The sequence below is a fragment of the Crocuta crocuta genome, unplaced genomic scaffold, assembly GCF_008692635.1.
Source record: "Crocuta crocuta isolate KB4526 unplaced genomic scaffold, BGI_CrCroc_1.0 scaffold427, whole genome shotgun sequence".
Taxonomy (NCBI): Eukaryota; Metazoa; Chordata; class Mammalia; order Carnivora; family Hyaenidae; genus Crocuta; species Crocuta crocuta.
The window spans coordinates 4,264,118-4,278,451 of record NW_027533273.1 but is presented as its reverse complement, the minus strand read 5'-3'; the positions used below and the strand labels follow the sequence as shown (position 1 = coordinate 4,278,451).

Genomic DNA, 14,334 nt, shown 5'->3' with positions numbered 1-14,334 from the left:
TCCAAACATGTTTTAGCTCCCTTTAGGGGAAGCTACACTCCACCTTCCTTTAAAAGGGGGAAAATCGGTGCTCCAGGGCTTAGTTGTGTCTGGTTTTTGAGGAGCCTGGTTCTAAAACTGAATCCAGACAGTGTACAGAGCAGGTGTTGTGCTGACTTTAGCTAGGATCTGAGGTTGTCCTGCCTCGCTTTGCATTCCATGTGGGGGATGGTCAGCATTTGAGCCTCAAATTGGAGCAAGGAAAACTACATTTAAAGAGAATGATGGGGGTGCCCCATGGCCCAGTTGGTTGAGTGTCCAATTCTTGATTTTGGTTCAGGTCATAAGCTCAATTTGTGGGACTGAGGCCTGTATTGGGCTCTATGCTGACCGTGTGGAGCCTGCTTAGGATTCTCTCTCTCCAAAATAAATAGTAAAAAAAAATTTAAAAAGCTGGTTTGTCAGCCTGAAGTTAAATACCATGTTCTGAGCAGTAAGACAAGAGGTAGAGTGAGTCCTGTCCCTCTGCCCTTGGGGATCTTGGGCAAATTAGCCTCAATTGCATCATCTGTAAGACAAAGGGTTTCTGTGCATGGTTTCCAAGGGAGACCTGCTCTCCCTTTCTCTGATGACTCAAAGGTGACTTCTGGGGATCACAGGAACAGCTCCCTGCACTTGACAAGTTAGAGGCGAGGAAACAGAGCCCAGAGTCAGATGTAAGAATGTCACCACATCCCAGGTGACATAGCTACATGCCTTCCGCAGATGAACCCATGCAGACTGACTGAAATGCTAGTATGACACGTGGTTGGACACCTGCATTACTTCTGTTTTTTAAACATTGCTGAGAATAAATCTGTGTCATCGTCTAATGGCGCCTGTCATTTTAGCGTAGTGATCATAGAGGACAAAAGGAAGTACTTTATGTGGAAAAATGGATAAGCTATGAAGGTATTTCTTACCCCAGAGTGCGAGGCTGTCTGGAAGATAATACAGATCTATCAATAATACAGTTAAAACAGTTTACCGACTTAACATGACTGGGTTCAGTTCACTGATCTTCATTCAAGTTCATAGTAAAGTTCTTTTTAACTATAGGCTGCGCATACCATACAGACCAAAGCATTATAGATTTTTCCAAACGTAAGTCTAAATTGATTGCGGCCAAACATAAATTTTGTCAAATCTTTAATATACTCTGTTAAGGCACGCATATAAGATTTTAAAGCTTTGTCTCTGAGTAGCTGGGACTAGAGTTGGACACAACCTAATAAAAATTACCTTGGACATGATAGTTATTCTTAATCTCATCTCAAATAATGCACTTTGTTTTTTCAAATCTAAAAATGACAAATTTTACAAGGAGGGCTTGTAAAGGGGGGCTGATTTGGTTTCCCCTTGCTCCCCCACAGAGTCTAACTTCTATTACACGGCCCATGGAGGGTGCCTGTATGCCTCATCCTCCATTTTCCTAGAACAAAATTATCTTTCAAAGCACAGGAAGAAAGACGCACCCTTCTTCCCACCTCTAGTTGTGGTAGGAGGCTTAAGAAACACCTTAAGATTGATTCACCCTGTTTGTCTACTTACTGATGTGACTACTCATTTTAAGTTATAAACCACCACGGTGGCTTATGTTGTATTTCTAGTGGTCAGTGCTGCTTTGCATCCATTTTACAGAGTGGAATTATAGCTCGTGTTTACTCACCTGTATATCTTATTTTTCAAATGGAAAAAAAGGAGAAACAATACTGTGTCATTCAGAAAAAAATAATAGATGTACAATGGATTTTGGAGCCTAGCAAGCTATAGGATGTGGGCAACTAACCTGAGACCCAACTTCCTCCTCTGTACAATGAAGATAATAACAGCTTTGATCTCCCAGGTTATTGTCAGAAGTGAGATGCACATAGGAAATAAACACAGGGTGTTTAGCACAGAACCTGGTATAGGGAACACTCAATACATTATTCCTGGTTATGTTTCCAGACCTTTCTGATGCCTGATCTTGATCTTCCTGTGGATTTCTAACCCATCTCCTTATCTCGCTTCTTCTCCAAGTTCCTATTTGCTATACTACCTTGCAACTCTATACCCAGAAAGCAGAGATTTCCCCTTTCCTCGTCACTGGAGAATCTTGGGTCTGGTTCCCAATTTTCGGCAACTTGTTCAGAATAAAGTACCTTTAACTTATGGACTTGTGCTCATTTCAGTTTCAGAGGAAAACTTTTCTCCTGGCTAAAACTGCAAATCAAGCCATGGTTCTTCGTCTGCTCTTGTGCCTTTCCTCACACCCCGAAAGATACTGGGACTTGCTTTTCACTGAACTCTGCTTCTTTAGACAGGAAGGTCAGTCAAGGACAGCTGATGCCAGGTGAAGGGGAGGAGGTAACCAGCTTAAAGGTCATGCAAATGGAAGCGCAAGAGAATAGGGCCAAAGTCAGGACAGAAGAACAAAGCCATAGTAACTTGCCCCACAGCCCTGGCCCCTTTTCTCACTGCCTTTCTTCCACTGGCTTGAAAAGCGGTGTTGTGTTCAACCCGAGTTAAGTACAAGTGGGTTCTCGTCACCTTGCTAGATTCTTGCTGCCTGAAATATGGCTCCCACAGTGGAGTGTAGCACACATCTATAACCCTGTGCTCAATTTCCATATTCTGGGAAATTCATCTTCAGATGAAGATGGTTGTACTTGTCTGAAAGGCAGTAGCAGAGGAGAGAAAAAAACTTAAACCTTTGTGAAGACGTGTAGCTTCCTTAGGTAAGGGAGGCTTCCCAGCTGCTTGAGCTAATGAGATGAACCATTCAGTCAGAACTGCTTTGGATAAAAATGAGGAAAAATAACTTAAGAGCCCACCTCGGAAAGCACACATGGCTGGAAGTGTCTGTGCTTCTCAACGCGGTGGGGGATGGGGGGAGGTAAAAAGCCTCCGGTTTCCTATGCAAGTATTTAAACACAGAAAAATGAGGATTTTTGTTCCCATCCAGCAGCTGTAACTAGGTGATGCAGAAGATACTCTTGACTTAAGGTGATTTATTTTTTTTTAGTTTTTCCTCAGATCAATATGTTACTTTGCTCCTTTTATTTTTAGATTTATGGAGTGTGCTCAGGGGAAGCACACACAAAGGGAAGAAATTAGCAGTTGAGTTTGTGTTTCCAGCGTGGACTGAGGTTTGACGAGAGAAACCCTTAGAAATGATCAGGGGAAGCAGAGTTTCCAAGACCTTCTCTGCTGCCCACTGGGGTTTGTGGAGGATTTGTTCAGGGAACTGGGTTATTTGAGGGGCAGAGGCACATACCTGGGGCTGCACAGCCACCAGGGAGGGCGTGCTCAGGGCAGTGTGTATGGGAGGGTGCACCCTGGAGGTGTAGGCATGGCTGGTTTTCCTGGAGCTTTTATTAATGAGATATTTACCATGGATCAGAGGCAGAAAGGGATTGTTGCCAACCATCGCTTCCCTGTGGTCTCCTAGAAGATACAAAGGTTCAAAATGTGAATGAATTTTCCTTATTTTAGTGATCAAATTTAGGACAAGGAGGAAGTATTTCTGACAATCCAAAACACAGCTTTAAAATCCCAGCTCTCCACACAGGAACTTACTGTCTGTCTGGTGTCCTGGCTTCAGAGCGAAGAGCATTATCTGCAGATTCCTGATCTTCCTTTCCTTGGAAGTTTTGTGTGTCACTGTAGATAAATGCTCCTCTGCTCTGTCAGAGGTCATAGAAATAGACATGACGGTGTAAGTTGGAAAGCAAACACGTGGGCACACAAACAGGTCCATTCAGTCAACTTTTGATCTGCTTACGGAGTCACCGAGTGGTGTCCCTTTAGGGCATGATCGTTTTGGAGGCCGTTCCCACCGTAGCTCAGTGCCGCAGGCAATGAGCACACTACTCGCTCAGCTTGAAAGGGGGGTTTTTAATTTCCATTGTTTGTGGGTAATTGTCTCGTCTCCCCCCCTCCATGATGGTGAAGAGATGATGTAACTAAAAATGTCTGAAAGCAAACAGGGTGCTGTTGCAGATAGNACATACCTGGGGCTGCACAGCCACCAGGGAGGGCGTGCTCAGGGCAGTGTGTATGGGAGGGTGCACCCTGGAGGTGTAGGCATGGCTGGTTTTCCTGGAGCTTTTATTAATGAGATATTTACCATGGATCAGAGGCAGAAAGGGATTGTTGCCAACCATCGCTTCCCTGTGGTCTCCTAGAAGATACAAAGGTTCAAAATGTGAATGAATTTTCCTTATTTTAGTGATCAAATTTAGGACAAGGAGGAAGTATTTCTGACAATCCAAAACACAGCTTTAAAATCCCAGCTCTCCACACAGGAACTTACTGTCTGTCTGGTGTCCTGGCTTCAGAGCGAAGAGCATTATCTGCAGATTCCTGATCTTCCTTTCCTTGGAAGTTTTGTGTGTCACTGTAGATAAATGCTCCTCTGCTCTGTCAGAGGTCATAGAAATAGACATGACGGTGTAAGTTGGAAAGCAAACACGTGGGCACACAAACAGGTCCATTCAGTCAACTTTTGATCTGCTTACGGAGTCACTGTGGTGTCCCTTTAGGGCATGATCGTTTTGGAGGCCGTTCCCACTGTAGCTCAGTGCCACAGGCAATGAGCACACTACTCGCTCAGCTTGAAAGGGGGGTTTTTAATTTCCATTGTTTGTGGGTAATTGTCTCGTCTCCCCCCCTCCATGATGGTGAAGAGATGATGTAACTAAAAATGTCTGAAAGCAAACAGGGTGCTGTTGCAGATAGGAGCAGGATTACAGTTGAGCCCACATGGTAGACATAGGTTCAAAAACCATTCTCAGTGACAGGCTGTTCCCGGTTTTGTGTCCCTTGAAATTGAATGCAAAATCAGTGTGACTAAATATGCCTCCTGGTTACAAGGGACACCATTTCCATTTATCTTGAAAATATCACTGGGTCGACTTTAAAATACAAAGTGTTGTTTCACCTGGTAGACATAGCATAGACATCTATTTCCTTAAAACGAAGTGACAAAACTAGATTACCGGACTACATAAAATGCTTTGCGCATATACAACAATGAAAACAGTTTTTGTAAATTAACAGCCATCAAAGGTATGTATTAAGAGTCGAAAGCATTTAATGGTCTTTCACACAGTCAACTCCCCCAGCCTTGAAACACTGTTGATTCTTTTCTGCTAGTGGCAAAAGAAAAGAAATGGTCAAGCACAACACAAAAAATGGTAGCGTTTCCTGGCCAGGAAGCCCAGAGCTGGGGAGCTAACTAACTAACTATTTTGTGTCTTTGGGTGTTGTTCTCATGCTGTTTGTTTCCGCCTCTCCTTTTGTCTGCTCAGGGCTCATTGTGGTGACCTTGGCTGTCTGCTGGATGCCCAACCAGGTGCGGAGGATCATGGCTGCAGCCAAACCCAAGCACGACTGGACACAGTCCTACTTCCGGGCGTATATGATCCTCCTCCCCTTCTCGGACACCTTCTTCTACCTGAGCTCGGTCCTCAACCCGCTCCTGTACAACGTGTCCTCGCAGCAGTTCCGCAGGGTGTTCGGGCAGGTGCTACGCTGCCGCCTGAGCCTGCCACACGCCAACCACAGCAAGCATCTGCGTGCCCGTGCCACCTCCACTGCGAACAGCACCCGCTCGACGCGCCGCCCCCTCATCTTCCTCGCTTCCCGGTCCAGTGCCTCTGCGAGACCGAACAAGGTTGTCTTGAGCACATTCCAGAACGCGGCTGAGCCAGAGTCGACGCCCCAGCCATTGAGTCTCGAGGCAGCAGAACCCAACTCTGCCGCGGGGAATGGTTTTCAGGAGCATGAAGTGTGAATGTCAAGTACGGAAGCATTAAGAGCTAACTGGCTCCCCCCAACAAAAGCAACAGGATCCTGACACACGTAAACTATGCCCCTATGAGGGACAGGAGTGGAAGCGACGGGCCGTGGAAAGAAATGGATGCCTACCTAAGGGTCTTCTCGCTGCTGATTCTGCCAGCCTGACCTTGCCTCAGGTGAGAGGGGACAGATGGGGGCTCACCCCTTCCCTTCCTTGAAGTACACACTGAAAAGTCAGACTGACTTTATTCAGAGCTTACAAAAACTGTTTGTTTTACACTGAGCTCTTTCATTTGCAAAGGAACTGAAAGAAGAGAATATACTTGCCTCCCAACCCACGATAAAAGGACACCCAGGAGAAGCTCGGGGAGCCAGGGCCTGAAGGACAATGCAGGAGGGGTGAGCATCTCCGACTTCAGCAGTGAGCCAAGAGGAGGGCGAATTGCAGGAGCAAGATGGTGGTGGGGAGCCCTGGCCGCAGGGCCCAGGCAGAACTGCTCCGTTTCTTGGGCCGGGGCCCGTTGCAAAGAGGGGTGTTGCAGCAGCTGATGCACACTGAGTTCAGTTTCCCAGGGGAGCAGAAGGATTGGTACCCAGCGGAGGCGATGAGGCAGGCTGCGGAGGACGCACAGGACTTGCGGTACATGATCCCTGCAACACAACCCAAGGGGTGCGGTTAATTGCTGTTGGCCAAAGGACGGCTCATCCTTACTCCTCCCACAGCCCAGATACTTGGTGGGGCCAGCAAGGTACTTCCAGTTGTTTCACTGAGCACCTCCCCCTCCCCCACCAAAATACAAGTGAGAATGATGGCTTCTTCCCCATAAAGCTCCAGTAACTTTTGACACATTGTTCCAAAAGCTATTGGAGATGCCCTAATCAACAAAGAGCTATTAAAATCAAAGAACATTCACACGTTTTACTTACCTTTTCTTGTTGTAACTATCTCATGCCATGGGGAATGGAATGTTGTAATTTTATAAGTGATACAGAGATGGCTCTCACCTCTGTGTTAAATCCTAGAACTCTCTGAACTAATCCCCCGCACTGAAGGAGATCTGATTTTTCTGAGGTTTCAAGGTCCGTTACATTTAGTGAGGGGGTGGCCTGATGTTGACAGTGTACTGGGGAGAGACTCACTCATTGCAGGAAACAAGCTTTGCCCTCAGCATATATGGCCACCCACATAGTTAGCATCACACAGCCACCATTTAGTAAGATACTGTGTAGGCACATAAAGGAGCACATAGGATGCGTGTGAATTACAGCCCAGTCAGCAATTGTGTTGTCCTGACTAATCATTTAAAAGTTGTTAAAGCTGGAACCTTACTCAATTCAAAGAATCCTAACTTCATTTAAAGGCTTTTTCATTTAAAGGCTTTCCTGTGTGCCAGGTACTCCACAGAGGGGTCTAGTTCATTTACTACCACAGGAAGCCTACAAGGGCGATCCCCATTTCATAGATGGAGAACAGAAGGGCAAAGGAAGTTTACAAACTTGCCAGAGATCACACTACTAAAAATGAAGAAGCTGAGATTTGAACCTAGAATTCTGGCTCCATTCTGTCCATATCCTTACTAGTATATATACACAAAAGCAGCCGGCCAAGAAACCACAAAAAAAATGTGTTTTGGGGAGAAGGCAGCATGAGGAAGGAAGATAAATAATATGTCCTGTAAAACTGGACCTGGAAGTGAATGGCTTTAGGTCGTGTGCTTCCGTGCAGCATGAGGGCTTCAGCATATTCCACCAGGGCTCCTTATTTTCTCACTCCCTGCGAGGATGTGTGTTTGCAGGCAGTGCTTTGGTTTGCATCTCCTTCCTTCCACTTAGGAACTGTTGCTTGGGGTTATTTTGAATTAAGGAGAAAGGTAAAGGACTAAGCTACCTCAAACTTCCAAGTGGGAGGTTAAAGAAATACCTTAAAACATGCCATTTTAAGTCATTTTTGTTCTAGAGTTGCATGTTTTGAAAGGATGGATTTTCTAACAAACACTGATAGAAAATCCTAGACAGTAGCTGCTCTGGTAAGATTTATCGGGTAAGATAAAGTCCACACAGAGAGAATGTGTATGTGTGAGAGGTGCTGTTTGATTTCTAAGAAACCTGCTACTGGGCTTTGCCCATTAAGAGATTTCCCAAAGTTGCTACACTTTCTATCCTTTGCCCATTTTAGGAAATTTTACTATCATTTGCTAGTTCAACTTCGATAAACTTTCTTCCCTTAAGTGATTTTTAAAAATTAAAAATACTTAACATATTGTTTGGGGGGGGGGAGGGGGAAGCTCGGTGAGATCAGGTGAAAAGGCCCCCTGACCAGATCTTTCTCAAAGACAACCACTCTCACCAGTTTGGAAGGCTTCCTCCCAGCCCTGTTTCTACACATTTATATACCTGCCCATGGAAAAATAATGTGTGTGTATACAAACACACAGGTTTGTGACTGGTGTTACATCCTGTATGTTGATTTACAGATAGCATTTTTACTCAGTGACATGCCTGGGAATTTATTTTTAAGCCTCACTCTGTAGGGCTAAGTAGTGATGATGAGGTAGGTTAATTAATGCACAAAGAGATCCCTGAGTTTGGTGACTTCTTCCCAGAGGCCATCTCAAGATCACCTGTTCTACTGGCCAGGAGAGCTTATGCTTGTGGTCCTGTAGGACTATGTATATATGTACGTATAATTCCATTTTTTAAAGCTGGTGGGTGAACGTCTGGCTTCCAATCAGCCTGAATCTAGTTGCTGAGATCTTCCCCTTGAGGACATGGAGTGTTCCTGACACATTCTCAATTACTGGGAACTGTTAAAATAATTATAGGCTGCTCCTAGAAACACAAAGAGATAGAAAATCTAAGTATCAAGTAGAAGTCACAGAGTTGAAGAAAAGAACACCAGAGGATTTCAATAGCAGACTAGCAGAAGAATGGATCAGTGAACCCAAAGACAGGGCAGAGGCAATCACTCCATTAAAGCAGCAAAAAGAAAAGTGTAGGTAGCTTAAGGGAACCTAAGAACCCACATCAAGTGGCTAACATTTTCCTCTAAAACCCAGAAGACAACACAGGGACAGAAAACTTACTTGAAAATATAATGGCTGAAAACTTCCCCAACCTGAGGAAGGAAAGAGACATCCAAGAAGCCCAGATAGTTGGAAATAAGGTAAACCCAAACAGACACACTCCAAGACACATTATAATTAAAATGTCAAAGTTAAACGCAAGGATGGACTTAAACGCACCAAGAGAAAAAGAATTTCTTATGTACAAGGGAACCTCCAACTATACTATTAGCAGACTCTTCAGCAGAAACTTTGCAGGCCTTAAGGGAGGGTCATGATAGATTTAAAATGCAAAAAGGAGGATTTGAGGTAAGATAACAGAGAAGTAGTGAGCTCCATACATTTTGCTCGCCCCCATCTCTCAAACAGAAAAGGCCTGAAGCCATAGGACACTGAACCACAGGAGTCTGGGAGGAAAAGAGACAGAGTCCACTAAGAAGACAACCTCATAAGTGTGTGAGTGCAAACTGGGGAAGATAAAAATGGGCCAGGACAAAGCGGGAGGGGAGGGAACCCCCTTCACAAGGAACCACAGAGAGTAGAGGGGAAGAGAAAGAGCTGCTGAAACTGCTTATAGAACAGTCCTTGGAGAAGAGAAAAACCTCAGCTTGGGACAGAGAGGGTCCTAACATCCCATCTCTAACTGCAGGGTGTTCAGAGAGTGATCCTTTTTCTAGCTGTGGTGCTGACTTTGGGCTGGGTGCCCGGTCCCAGGCAGCGCCAGGAGAAACTGCTCCACTGCTCTCCTGGATGGATCCATCAGGGAAGCGCCCAGCCCGCAGGATTACATACCAGGCAGTATCAATAAAGCATGCAGACGAAGATCTGGAAATAAGGTGGGGGTTGAAACATAGATCAGGGCCCACCTTGGCTACACTCATGGCACAGGGAGATTGGACCCAAAAGAGTGATTTGCAACACGTGGTTAGAGAAGGGACTGGCACGCCACCATTCTACTCCCCACAACCACCAGGGTGGGACCTCAGGGAGCAGCCCCGCAGGACACAGTGGAGGCTAAGACTCGCCTACACCGATCCACGCCCATCCCCACTACAGAACTTTTTTTTTTTTTAAACCAGAGCCCAGGGCAATGACTGCCATGATTAAATCTAGATCAATTCTTTATATTCACATGTATTTTCCCTTGTCTCATTTGTATCCCTCCCCTCTGTTGGACTGGACACTCTCGTCATTGGTTTGCTTAAACAGTCCCCTTTAATCCATTCTCTAGATGTATATTCTACACCTCCACGGCTACCTGTCTCTCTCTCTCTCTATGGAGTAGTGTCTCTGAATAACATTGTCTTCATTTCTTTTTTCCTCGCCTCCTACCATACTCTCCTCTTTCTCTCTCTGAATTAAGCCTCTTAATCTCTCTGCCTGGTCATTGTCCAATTTTGCTTTCTTCCCTCCCTGTCATTTCTCTCTTTGTATATGCTCTTCCATCAGCACTGCATACACCCTGCTATTTGTAGCTGGGAATTCTGGTTTTATGCTTTTAGACTGTCCTTTGTCTTTTGGGTTTTTTCTTTTTTCTTTTTCTTTATTCCTTTCAGTTTGCTTGTTTGTTAGATTTATCTGTGCATTTGCATGCCTTTGTTCCCTGTGTGTTTGTGTGTTTTCTTTTCAAGGGCTACCTCAAGAAACCAGCCAAAGTACACATGGTGGAGAGTCCCAAATACCACTATGAGTAGGGAAATAAAATAACCAAAGTCTCACCAAGAGACACCATTCAAAGAACACTTCCTGAATGGACAGGCCCTAGACAGTCAATGAGCCTTCTTTATTACAGCAGTACTCACAGGTGCAGAGTGCGTAACAAGCTTTTAAAACTAACAAAACATAGCAAGCTAGCCAAAATGATGAAACAGAAGAACTCACCTCTAAAGAAGTTCCAGGAAGAAATGGCAGCTAAAGAACTGCTCAAAACAGATATAAGAAACATAACTGAACAAGAATCTAGAACAATAGTCATAAACTTAATCACTGGGCTTGAAAAAGGCATGGACGACATCAGGGAAGCTTTTGCTACAAAGACTATGGAGCTTAAAAACCGTTGTGATGAATTAAAAAATGCTATAAATGAGATGCATAATAAAATGGAGGTGTCCAATGCACAGATTCAAGAGGCAGAGAGGAGGATAGGTGAATTAGAAGACACAATTATAGAAGAAGAGGAAGCTGAGGAAAAGAGAGACAAACTGATCCAGGAACATGAAAGGAGAGTTCGAGAGCACAGCCATACAATCAAACGGAACAAGATCCATATCGAAGGGAATTCCAGAAGAGGAAGAGAGAGGGAAAGGCACTGAAGGAGCACTTGAACAAATTATAGCAGAGAACTTCCCCAATCAGGGGAAGGAAACAGACACTGAAATCAAAGAGGCACAGAGAACTCCCCGCAGACGTAACCTGAATCGATCTTCTGTATGATATATCATAGTGAAACTGGCAAAATGTAAGGACAAAGAGAGAATTCTGAAAGCAGCTAAAGATAAAAGGGCCCTAACATACAAAGGGAGACCTGTCAGAGTAGTTGCAGACCTATCTACTGAAACTTGGCAGGCCGTAAAGGAATGGCAGGAAATCTTCAATGTGATGAACAGAAAAAATATGCAGCCAAGAATCCTCCATCCCCCAAACCTGTCATTCAGAATAGAAGGAGAGATAAAGTTTTTCCCGAATAAACAAAAATTTAAAGAATTCTTCACCACTAAACCAGCCCTACAAGAAATCCTGAGGGGGACTCCATGAGGGAAATGTTGCAAGGAACACAAGGTACCAGAGACACCACCACAAGCAGGAATCTTACAAAGAACACAATGACTCTAAACCCATATTTTTCAATAATAACACTGAATGTAAATGGTCTAAATGTGCCAATCAAAAGACAGAGAGTAGCAGACTGGATAAAAAACCAAAATCCATGTATTTGCTGTCTACAAGAGACTCACTTTAGACCTGAGGACAGCTTCAGATTGAAAGTAAGGGGATGGAGAAATATCTATACCATGCTACTAGAAGTCAAAAGAAAGCTGGAGTAGCCATACTTATATGGGACAAACTGGACTTAAGTAAAGGTAGTAATAAGAGATGAAGAAGGTCATTATATAATAATTACAGGGTCTATCCGTCAGGAAGAGCTAATAATTATAAATATCTACACACCAAATTTGGGAGCACTCAAGTACATAAAACAATCAAACAGAAACAGTCTTATGAATAAAAATATGCTAATAGCAGGGGACTTTAATACTCCACTTAGAGCAATGGATAGATCAACTAGACTGAAGATGACTAAAGAAAATGGCCCTGAACAACACATTGGAACAGATGGATGTGACAGATATATTTAGAACTCTACATCCTGAGGCTATGGAACTCACTTTCTTCTCGAGTGCGCATGGCACTTTCTCCAAGACACATCACATACTGGGACATAAAGCAGCTCTCAATAAATATAAAAGAATTGAGATCATACCATGCACAATTTCAGATCACAATGTTATGAAACTTGAAATCAACCACAGGAAGAAGTCTGGAAAACCTCTAAAAACATGGAGGTTAAAGAACACCCTACTAAGGAATGAACGGGCCAATGAGGCAATTAGAGAAGAAATTGGAAAAAATAGGGAAACAAATGAAAGTGAAAATACAACAATCCAAACTCTATGGGATGCAGCAAAGGCAGTCCTAAGAGGAAAGTACATTGCACTCCAGGCCTATTTCAAGAAATTAGAAAAAGCACAAGTACAAAATCTAACAGCACAACTAAAGGAACTAGAGAGCAACAAGAGCACCCCAAAACCAGTAGGAGAAGAGAATTAATATCAGGGTAGAAATAAACAATATAGAATCCAAAAAAATAGTTGAACAGATCAATACAAACAAGAGCTGGTTTCTTGAAAAAATAACCAAAATTAATAAACCTCCAGCCAGGCTTCTCAAAAAGAGAGAGCATCCAAAGAGACAAAATCATGAATGAAAACGGACTTATTACAACCAATCCCTCAGAAATACAAGCAATTATCAGGGAATACTATGAAAAATTATATGCCAACCAACTGGACAACTTAGAAGAAATGGACAAATTCCTAAAGACACACTCACTACCAAAATTCACATGGGAAGAGATAGAAAATCTTAACAGACCCATAAACAGTGAAAAAGTTAAATCAGTTATCAAAAATGTCCCAACAAATAAGAGTCCTGGGCCAGACGGCTTCCCTGGGGAATTCTACCAGAAATTTAAAACAGAATAAATACCATTCTTCTCCAGCTATTCCAAAAAACAGAAATGGAAGGAAAACTTCTGGACTCATTCTAGGAAGCCAGCATCATTTTGATTCCCAAGCCACACAGAGACACAGCACAAAAAAAAAAAAAAAAAAAAAGGCAAATATCCTTAATGAATACGGATGCAAAATTCCTCAACAAGATCCTTGCAAATCGTTATCCACCATGATCAAGTGGCATTTATCCCTGGGCTACAGGACTGGTTTAATATTCATAAATCAATCAATGTGATGCATGACATTAACAAAAGAAGAGATAAAAACCATNAATAAGAGTCCTGGGCCAGACGGCTTCCCTGGGGAATTCTACCAGAAATTTAAAACAGAATAAATACCATTCTTCTCCNTCTCACCACTGTTGTTTAACATAGTGCTGGAAGTCCTAGCATCAGCAATCAGACAACAAAGGAAATAAATGGCATCAGCACTGGCAAAGAAGAAGTCAAACTTTCACTTTTCATAGACGACATGATATTCTACATAGAAAACCCAACAGACTCCACCAGAAGCCTACTAGAACTGATTCACAAATTCAGCAAAGTTGCAGGGTACAAAATCAGCATACAGAAATTGGTTGCATTTTTATACACCAATAATGAAGCAACATAAAGAGAAATCAAGAAACTGATCTCATTCACAATGGCACCAAAAATCATAAAATACCTAGGAATAAACCTAACCAAAGATGTAATAGATTGTATAATGTAAACTATAGAAAACTTATGAAGGAAATGGAAGAAGACAGAAAGAAATGGACAAAATTCCATGCTCATGGATCGAAGAATAAATATTGTTAAAATGTCATTACTACCCAAAGCAATCTACACATTCAATGCAATCCCAATCCAAATTGCACCAGCATTCTTCTCAAAACTAGAACAAACTATCCTAAAATTTGTATGGAACCACAGAAGACCCTGAGTAGCAAAAGTAATATTGAAGAAGAAAACCAAAATAGGAGGTATCACCATCCCAGATGTTAGCCTCAACTACAAAGCTGTAATCAAGACAGTATGGTGTTTTGGCACAAAAACAGACACATAGAACAATGGAATAGAATAGAGAACTCACAAATGTATGGCCAACTAATCTTTGACAAAGCGGGAAACAGTATCCAATGGAAAAAAAAATAGCCTCTTTAACAGATGGTGCTGGGAGAACTGGACAGCAACATG

At 43.1% G+C, this 14,334-nt stretch overlaps 2 protein-coding genes across 2 annotated transcripts in view; one reads left to right on the top strand and one right to left on the bottom strand.

The window, feature by feature from the left end:
• Positions 1-6,715, top strand: part of GPR39 (G protein-coupled receptor 39) — a 191,469-nt gene extending 184,754 nt beyond the window's left edge. The window contains exon 2 of the mRNA XM_077747867.1: positions 5,313-6,715. Coding sequence (XP_077603993.1) covers positions 5,313-5,797 — 485 coding nt within the window. The 3' untranslated portion in view covers positions 5,798-6,715. The remainder of the gene's footprint in view (positions 1-5,312) is intronic.
• Positions 5,078-14,334, bottom strand: part of LYPD1 (LY6/PLAUR domain containing 1) — a 43,855-nt gene continuing 34,598 nt past the window's right edge. Inside the window, exon 3 of the mRNA XM_077747868.1 lies at positions 5,078-6,453. Coding sequence (XP_077603994.1) covers positions 6,218-6,453 — 236 coding nt within the window. The 3' untranslated portion in view covers positions 5,078-6,217. The remainder of the gene's footprint in view (positions 6,454-14,334) is intronic.